The 10535-nt window shown below is 28.7% G+C and overlaps 1 protein-coding gene across 1 annotated transcript; it reads right to left on the reverse strand.

Moving 5' to 3' along the window:
- Positions 1-3231: 3231 nt before the first annotated feature.
- On the reverse strand, positions 3232-3935 carry LOC137833063 (uncharacterized). The gene has a single exon (XM_068641446.2). It carries the CDS (start codon positions 3840-3842, stop codon positions 3366-3368), a length of 477 nt encoding a protein of 158 aa, XP_068497547.1. The 5' UTR covers positions 3843-3935; the 3' UTR covers positions 3232-3365.
- Positions 3936-10535: the final 6600 nt, after the last annotated feature.

Consider the following 10535-nt stretch of genomic DNA (forward strand, 5'->3'; position numbering starts at 1 on the left):
GTTTTATACAGTTAAAATATTTATTTTATATTTGAATTATATAAAAAAAAAATATTGATCTCATCCCATGGAGTTAACGCTGGTTAAAAATATTTGCATGAGTTTTATTATACGATGAAATGTGTTAAAACGATCTCAATTTTCGGTAAAAATCAATATTAATCTCTATATTTAAAAATGATGAATTTAGTGTGTTTTTTTTTATAATTAGTGGAATTTTGTCCCCATCTTGGTATTCTGAGTTTAAAAAAGGGAGACCAAATTTATTAATTATTATGAAAAATACATGAACTAAAAATATTATTTTTAATAGGAGGAAGATAAATTTTGAACAAAAAGTTAATATCTAAACTAAAACACATTTTAGGCTTTATTTTTACAAAATATTTGTTTAATTAAAAGACTAACATGTTGTCACTTCCTCTGTATGGTATCTATAGTTTTCAAGCAATTTATGCAATGACTTCTGTTTATTGAATTCTATTTTTCTAAATCAATTTAATTATTCTTTAAGATAAGAGTTATTGTAATTATAGAGCTTTCCAAACAATTAGTATTTTTCTTCTTTTCTCGTTATCTCATACTCTCATTCTTGTCTTGAGTTTTCGGTCATAAGGTTCACTGATTTGGGCTTAGGCTGGTTCTCGATTGTGGGATATGAACTTTACCTTATTTTGTTTGGTCAGGTTCAACTATCAGTTTTTGGGCTCATAATCAACTCTCGGGTAGGTGGATATACAAGGGTCTCCGATGATAAAGTCAAAATCAATTTGTTTAGTTATCAGATAAAAATCACCATACTTACCTCTTAAGCAAATCACCTATTGGTTGATTCTCCCTGCACCATATCAATTCAAACATGCACTCAACGCACTGGCATGAAATGTCTTTTTTGTCCTTAATGATTTAAAAAATTTGTTTTCCAGATATTCATATCCGTAAGTCAAATTACAAATTTCCGGATATATAAATCCATAACTAATATGTCACTTCCGGATTTCACCATCCGGAAGCTTATCTGAACAACATAAATGACATTCTGGATATCAAAATCCGTAAACAAATACAAATGAGTTATGGATCTCAATTCTCAGCACCATTTACAGCACACCATTATGGATATAAAAATCCAGAACTCATAACTCTCTTTCGAATATGACCATCCGAAAGCTTAAATGAAATACAAAAATTACCTTTCGGATTCTGAAATCTGGAATGCATAAAACTCACTTCCAGATTTGTACATCCATAAGCAAAAATAAAATCAAAGGTAATGTTGGATTTTAAAATTTGCGTTGAGTGCATGTCATAAATGATATAGTACAAAAAGTAATTACCTCACCTATTTATAAAGCTCAATTGTTGGATTTTTGACTTAATTGAATTTTTACTCTTTGTACCTTTCAATTATTAAATATACTGTAAATTTTTTAAACTTATTTATTGAACTTTGATACAATATTTCCTTATTTTTATTATTTATTTATTTTAATTTAACTTTCGGCCTACAGTCATAAGATCTAGATTAGTTTCATAGGAGGAAATTTTTAGACCATAGTTTTGTGATATATATATTAATAAAAAATAATTTTTGTTACATCTTTAAACTTCAAAAATACATTGTGAACTTGTAATAATTAGATATTTTTTTGTTCAATTACTTGATAGTTTGAAATTAAAGTAAAATGAACTTGAAGTGTATCGTTCCCACATTATTGAAGTTGTTGTATTTTACAAGTAAGTTGAAGACCATTTTTCAATTGCTAGCAAAGTCTTGATTTTGAATATGAAAACCCACACACTAATACTCTTAGATTCGTGGATCTCTCATCATTACCTTCTGATTTATTTAAAAAAATGAAGAGAAAATGATGGATATGTAAGATTATTTGATAAAATACTAGTTTATTCTTATATTTAACATTTATTTTTTAAAAACTATTTTACTAATAGATTTTCTTTAATTATTCTATAATTATTACTGGAAATTAATAAATAATATTTTAAAAAAATATTTTTTTTGTTTTCTCAACTTTTAAACTAAAAATATATATTGTAAAAATATACTTAAAGGGAAATTTTAACATTATACTATAAAATAACATATCTATTTTCATTAATTATAATTAATCATATAGATCTATAAACTTTTTATTCAAATTTGTTATTTCTTCATTAAATTAAATCACCACACTTTATTTTTAAATCAATCTTTCACTTCCTATACTCCTAACCAAATAAAGCAGAATGCTTATTTGTATCCCTAACTAGAAGAGGAAAACTCCTAAAAAAATAACAATTTTTCATCCAAAACTAAATTAAAAGTTTTTCCAAAAGCATTAAAAAAAACTCAAAAAGACATTGCTCATGTTACCAAGACATGCTCAAGTCACCAAAACTTTCAAGAAAACAAAGTAAATTATAGTTCTAATATAATTTATTGCAAATGAGAATGTGAGACTTAATTGTCACATCACATCTCAGATTTTTCTCCCTTTTACTCATTGGCAGAGAGCCTAATTTATGAGAAATCACACATTTCAATATCATCAGTTTTTTTCTAAATATTTTTTTATGCCAACATGATATTCATTGGTCAAGCAATCTAATATATAAAAACAACTGTTCTGATAAAGGTGAAAGATATCTTGGGAGGCACTTATGCTTGCACGTGGACACCCCATTTGAACGAAAATCCATGCCACTTTATTTTGGTTCTGATCTGTATATTATTGGATATCTTCATTTTTCAGAAATACCTTAAGTAAAGGTTTCTTCAGCTCCTCTATTTTGTTTTCTTCAATGATAAGTTTTCAGATTCATGCAACTTCATTACCAACAACTCTTAGAGCATTTTCAATTCAACAAATCTTGTTAAATTTAGAGATTTTCCAATTAACTTATCTAAGCACTAAACTGATTGTCATAGTTAACTTTGAATACATTTATTGCAGATAAAATCAAAGTAGATAGCAGTAAACCTTTTCTGGGATAATGAAATAACACACTGTCTGCTTGAAATCGTGTTATGTAATTAAAATAATCCATAAGCATGGTGCTTCAAATTAACACACCAGATTTGAGAAAAGAAGAAGATCAAGTTTCTTGTTCAATCAGTTTACTTCACATTGAATACTTTTGTGTATAACAGGTCAAGAAATTTGATCAAAAGAAACTATGAGGAACAAAATAAACTATAACAGAACATTGAACTATATGTTGCGGTATATATTTTGTTAGATAATCACCACAAATGTGGTTCACTTTATTGAATATTTTTAATAAAATGACAAACCTCGTATAATAATAACAATATAGGACCCTATTGGGGACTCATATGATGATGATGATGATGATGATAAACCTTAGGCATAATCGCACATTCCATAGACACAATATTCACCTACTTCACACCGATGGTTACACTCCCCACAATGCCTCTTGTCGAAGTTGGTGTCCACACATTGCCCTCTACAGCATGTTTCTGTGAACTTGCACTTTTTCTTGCATGTACCACAGTTGTGTTTGTCATACCCTACATCCATGCACTTGTTGTTGCAGCATGTGGAGTTCTTCACACCCACCAAACTGCACACCTCTTTGTCCTTGTGGCAGTGATCAGCAGCATTAGGGTTTTTAACTTGAGCAAGGAAGCGACTCACCCTCTTGGAAGGTAGAAGAATGTTGTTTTGACGAGTGGTAGATGGTGGTGGTGATGAAGAGGGAAAATCGTGGTGCAGAAAGGAGGGGTTTGATTCCTGTTGGGTGATGGTCTTCATTGTGAGTGTGATGGACAAAGCCATGGTTGTTGCTACGATGAATATTGCCTTTAGGAGCTCCATGGCCTTGCCAGTGTCAAGAGATGGTTGAAGGTGTACTCAGAAGGAGATGATGAAGATGAGAAGAGGGTTTTTGTTTGTTTGCTTGTTCTATTGGGAATGAAAATGTGGTAGAAAATGAAGGGGGAGGGTTAGGGTTTATAAGAAGGGAAGTAGGGGGAGAAGTTGACGCCGCAAAAGTGGTAAAAGTTTATGAGGAGGTTGCATGGTGCATGCTAATGGAAGAGTGTGATGGAATTCTAATGTATATTCTATTTTGTTTGACCTTAAAAAGCTTCAACCACTTGTGTTACTTGAGCACCACAACACCATGCATTTTAAACTCTTCTTTTCCTCCTTCATATGATATAATATAGTTTTCCATTGCTGATAAAAAAACTCTTCTTCCTCCATGATCTCTTGTACCCTTCAGCTCTGTGATGCAAGGAACTTGAATATGGAGAAGCTTTTGATTGATGCACACTTATGTTGTGAGAGAGTCAAAGGGTAGTAATGAGTTTTCAGCATCATATGAGCCACCACATCTGATGAAACCGCAGTGGACGGCCTGAGGAAATTCAGGCACACTGCTAGGGTAAGCAAAGGCATTTCGTCATACACGTTAACACCATAACTTATATTTTACAAATTCTACAAACTCACATACGTTCCTTCAAGCAAAACAAATTCTAATCAAACTTTAATTCTTTCAAATTAATTATTTCTTTACAATACATTAAATATTTTTCTAAAAGCATTCATAATAAGAATGTAACTAAAAAAGAGATAATATGTTTTTTTTTACGAAAGTGCGTAATTTTCATTTCTTTAAACCGAAATATGGTTGCTTTTGAAAAAATTACAGAAAATTGTTTTAACGTATTATGATTTAAGTCGTATCAAGGTTTTTTTTTTGACGAAAAATGAATGAATAAATAAGAGATATTTCGGGATACTTAAACCCTTATACAAAAAATCTGTATGAGGATCTGAGTATGAAAAACTTACACCGCGTGCTTTAGATCTAATCGAATACCTAGACTTTATTTGTCTCATAGTGAAAATTTCAATGTGATCTACCCTACTTTCTCTTAAAATCCTCTTGTTCTTATGTGACCACAGTTTTCCTAACTACTATGACATGTCAAGGTAAAGTCGTGCCAAAGTGATACGATCTCAGTTCAAATTAATTAAACTAAAAGGAAAATGATAGTTTGACAACTCCAAGAGTTGTATACAATTCTCGATATGATGAGTTTAAAAATAAATATATATAATAAAAAGTAAATTTGTAATTAAATAATAATAAAAAAATATTAAAATAACAGTATTGAGAGTTGTAATGTGATTGTATAAAAATTGTGGGTTGTCAATGTATTATTACCCTACACTAAAATTGTAAGATTTTAACACGATGAAATCAAGTAACATGACTTCTTCATATCCGTAATTTTTTAAAAAACAACCATATTTCTGTAAAAAGAAGAAAAATTGCTTCCTTTTATAAAAATTCCGAGATAACACTAAGAAAATTGAGAGGTATTGATTAAAAGTTGAATTATTACATACTTAAAACTTTAACCTATAAAATAAAATGGAAAGAGTAGTTTTTTTTTTTAATCAGCAAAATGGAAAGAGTAGTAACTAGTACACGTGTGGTGTGTAAAGCATAGAAAGAAAAATGAGGAATAAAGAATATGAAGAGGTTGAAAGGGCACCTTATGATAGCTGTTGATAGATGATACATACATAGACTTTGAATATTGGTCCCAATTTCTTTTTGGTTTTGACTAGGGATTTTTTAGGTCTTTGTGCTTTAGTTATTGCCATAATATTTGTTTTATCACCAAAGGGAAACGTAAAATGTAAACAAGACTAGAGCCATGAATGTGATAGTTCCAATTTTCCCACCACATACATAAGGAATATTCTAAGGCTAAACAAGTATTATTATTTTATTACAAAAATTTGCATATGCAACAACATACGTATGTTCTTGTTGTTATAGTTGTAATTTCTAACATTAAAATTGGATCATGGTAAATTGAACAAGCTCTAAACCACTAGGCTTCGAAATAATGGAGTGAGACGAGAATTCACATGTATTTTTGAAATTATGTTAAAATATAAAATTATGAATATGAAGTACAAAGCAAAATAAAACAAAATATTTTTTAAATATACAGTTACACTAGATTTTTTTTTTTTTTTTTTACATTGATTGACATTTTTAAAAACTTATAGAATCAAAGTAGATTTTGAGTGAAGTAGAAAACATATAGGATAATGTGATTTAAAAAGTAGATATTTAACATAGGTTATGCATTAAATCAATGTATTATTACTAGAAAAAAAAATCAAAATAACTTCTATAAAAATAACATCAATCAAAATATCATATTATTAGCCGATTCTAACATGACATATATACTAGATCAAAAGGCTTGTCATATGGTTGAAGTAGGGAGACTTTAATGCAAAATATTTGCATTTAGTAATTAATTGGAGAAGAGCAAGAAATGGTATTAGCGGGTTGAGGGACAATGGTCATTGGTACGATGAGTAGGACATGGTGAAGAAAAATGTTAGATATTTTTACAAATTCAAGTTTAGTGGAGATGTTTGTCAACATGTCAGGCTAGATAATATAGATTTCAATAAGATTACAGATGAAGACAATGCCATATTGATAAGAAGCATATCTGAAGAGGGAATAAAGGATGTCGTGTGGAGTTGTGATAGTGTTAAAAGTCCGGGACCTGATGGCTTCAACTTTGGGTTTATAAAGTTTTGTTGGGAAGAGATTAAGACGAATTTCATTAGGGCAGTGCAAGATTTTAACTATCAATTATTTAGATTCTAAATTTGGTAGAAAAATCTTTGGTAACTAATTAGATACCAAATTAGAAACTATTTATCAATAATAGAAACTAATTTAGAAACCAATAATTTTTTTAGTCTCTAAAATAATATCTAATTTAGTTAATATATAAACTAATCATTTTAGGTCTTTAAAATTGGTTTCTATTTAATGATTTTCTTGTAGTTTAGACCAATTTCTCTAGTGGGTTGTTTGTATAAAGTTATTGATGTTAGGTAATCTGCGTTCTTGGAGGGTAGAGGGCTAATGGATAGTGTTCTGGTGGCCAATGAAGTTTTAGACGAAGTAAATAGGAGAAAAAGTAGCTTTGTTTTCTTTGAGGTTGATTACAAAAAAGGCATTTGACTCAGTTATTTGAGAATTTATTTACTACATGATGGAAATGTTAGGATTCTGCAGGAAATGGATTGGATGGATTAGAGCTTGTCTTGAATCCTCATCGATGTTTGTGTTAGTATATGAGAGTCCTTAGGAATTCATACCAAATAAGGGGTTGAGACAAGGAGATCCTTTAGCGTCGTTTTTATTTATCATCGTGGCTGAAGGTTTAGCTGGGATAGTAAGGAAGGCAGTTGAAAAAAAGTTGTTAGAGAGCTTAGAGAACAGAGATAAGTAGACAAAGGTGAATATGCCCCAGTACACAAATGACACTATGTTCTTTTGTAAAGAAAACATTTAAAGTGTGTTTGTTATTAAGGTTATCCTAAATTGCTTCGAATTAGCATTAGGTTAGAAGGTAAATTTTTAGAAGAGTAGAATTGGAGGGGTAGGGAGCAACTTTCATTCGTTACAATGCTTCGCGGCTATCTTGAACTGTGAGGTGATGATACTTTGTTTAAGTATCTGGGTTAGCTTGTAAGGGGATGTCATAAAAGGAGCAAGTTTTGGGAAGGGATGGTGGAGAAAGTGAGGAACAAACTTGGCAGATGGAAAGACAAGTTTATCTCTATGGCAAGATGATTATGCTTGATAAAATTTGTGTTATCTTCTCTTCCCTTGTTTTATATGTCATTATACAGAATGTCGGTTATGGTGGCGAAGGACATTGTGAAGCTACTGAGGAACTTCTTGTGGGGATGGGGCTTGGAAGGCAAAAAAATAACGTGAGCTTTGTGGAAAAAGGTTTGTGAGCCGAAGGAAGAGGGATGATAGAAATGTTAGAGATAAATTTTTGAGATTTTTTTCTATTTGTGTTGATAAGGAATTTAGACTTTGGTAGGGAGGGGAGAGGGATTATAATATGGAGTGGTCTTGGAAGATAGGATGGTGTGTATGGATAACAGTTGTAGACGAATTGTGGAAGCATATGAATAAGAAGTTTTTTTTTAAATGGTAGGATAGATCATATTGAGATTTTCACATTGACGCAATTGAAGGTTTGGTCATGGATGACTTCCAAGGTTCATCTTACAAGTTTTTCGTATTCTGACTAGTGCATTGAGTCATTGGTATGCACGAAATCTATAAAAAAGTATTAGGTGGTGGAGCAAGTTTTGATGAGTTGCGAGGTATGATGATAAATATTTGTAGTTGGTTTGGTTTAATTTTTCTGTTGTTTTTACTTTTGGATATAAGGAGTCTTAAGTTGCCATGTTTGTTGCTTTAGTCTAGTTTAGAATTTCGTCTTTTTGATGTAATTCATGTAAGGAGTCTCAAGCTAGCTTGCTTGTATAAGGGTTGAGGTATCTTGAAATACCTCTATTATTTATTCATTTTTTGCTAATAAAAAAATATCAATTTTCTTAAAAATATTAAAAAATATAAAATTATTTTAAATTTAATTTTTATATTATGCAAAACGTATACATTGATTAGGCTAATGCTTACTACAATAATAGAGTTGACCATAATCAATTTTAAGTTGATACTAATTACTTTTAAAATATTAATGTTGACCTAGTTGATTATAATATTATTTACTTTTTGTTTTTATATTTATTTAAGTTAGTTTATTAGAGCTACACTAATTTTATTTATTTTATTATTTATTTAAGTTAATATGAATTAAATTAACATAAATATAATATATTTTTAATTTTTAATATTTATTTAAATTAATATTAATTAGATTAATGTTAATATAATATATTTTTAATATTTATTTAACTTATATCGGTTAAGTCAATAATATAGTATGAATATGCATGTCTTCATGCATCAAAATAAAAACATAATGAACAATCTGTTTTTGGAAGTTATCATATATATATATATATATATATTTTGTGGAAAATTTGAAAAATCTATAATTAAAAGTTCATTCTAAAATGTATTTAGTGTAAATGTATTTAGTGTGTTTTGGAAAGTCTATTCTAAAAATCGTGTTCTAGAAATCATGTCCTAAAAATTCCAAAAAACTTGTTCCAAATTCTAGAATCGATAACCAAAAAGTGATTTTTACAACGATGAGTTAAATATGTTAAGATGCACTTAGAAATTTCGGAGATGCAGGAAGAAAAAACCTACTTGTAACCTATTACTGGTCCGAATAAGAAATACTTTCGGCCAAGCCTTCACATTTTGGGCTAAAGCTTGGACAAAAACGCGACGTCGCTTAAGATAATGGGCCTAAAAAAGTCTCACCTAAGTTATGATGGTAACATTTGGAATATGGAGAAATTGAGAGAGAGATAAAAAAAAAAAATTAAGAGTTAAGAAATGAAAATTGTTTGATTGAAGAAAATTAGTGAGAAGAGAAATTAAAAAAGGTTAAGTTTTAAATTATTTTTTTTACATTAAAATGGTAAGAAAATAATGAATAAGATTTCACATTACTTATGACTTGTATGTCAAATGACTGAAAAAAAAAGAGGATAATTTTGGGTTTATTTTTGACGAACTTTTTGAATAAGCACTTCTAAAAAAGACTAAAATTAGTTTTTTAATAAATAAAAATTGGTTTACGTAAAAATAAAAAAAGTTAGACATAATTTATTTTTAATTTATAATAAATTTAATTTAATTTTTTCTTCTAAAGTATTTATAAAAAACTTTGTCATTCATACCTTTTAAATAAAAATGCTGCACCTCTAAAAAAAATAAAAGGCACTTTTAGAAAATGTAAACAAAAACATTTAATGTACTCACACAGGTTGTACTTAATTTAATCATATAATGAACATTTTGTTGGTGTTCAATCTTGATGGTTAAACCAATGTTATTATTTAATTAAAGAACCAAAAAAATGGGCATAATTAATCAACCACTAAACTAACATCTTAACCTCAATCAACACGATTAAGATTACCGAAAAGGATTGAATTATATAATTAATTAGATTTGACCTTCAAAGTTCCACAAAACCTACCACATATAGTAGGTTCAATATATTTAAGAAGTTATAAATGTTGAAACTTTTATCATTGTTTTCTTAAAAAATTGAATTTTCTAAAACATACACAAGCATATGATAAAGTGATATGATTATGGATAACATTAGAATCTAGAAAATATATAATTAACACTCAATTTTATTTCAATATAAAATATAAGGCACATTTTTCCCCAAAGTTTAGATGATAAAATTTAAATAACTGAAAAATAAATGTCTTTTTAAAAAATTATAAATAAATTTACAACATTCAAATTTTTTTTTATTATAAAACTTCATCTTTTTAAACTATCAAATTTTTACATTTTCAATTTATCGTCAATCTTTATTGTTATCAAATCTTAGTATACACGAGAACATAAATAAATATTAATTTATGAGAAATTTGTATTAGATAATTTATGTGGTTTTCTATAATATATTTTTTTAACGTGGTTAGATTGATGTCTTCAAGTTTTCAATTTTGTATAAACTCAAAAATAGGAAATTTTCAGATATATTATTA

The sequence above is a fragment of the Phaseolus vulgaris genome, chromosome 6 (assembly GCF_051622355.1).
Source record: "Phaseolus vulgaris cultivar YP4 chromosome 6, ASM5162235v1, whole genome shotgun sequence".
Lineage (NCBI taxonomy): Eukaryota > Viridiplantae > Streptophyta > Magnoliopsida > Fabales > Fabaceae > Phaseolus > Phaseolus vulgaris.

Excerpts from the sequence above, each read along its gene's own strand:
- LOC137833063 (XM_068641446.2), bottom strand. The coding sequence starts at position 3,842 with ATGGAGCTCCTAAAGGCAATATTCATCGTAGCAACAACCATGGCTTTG.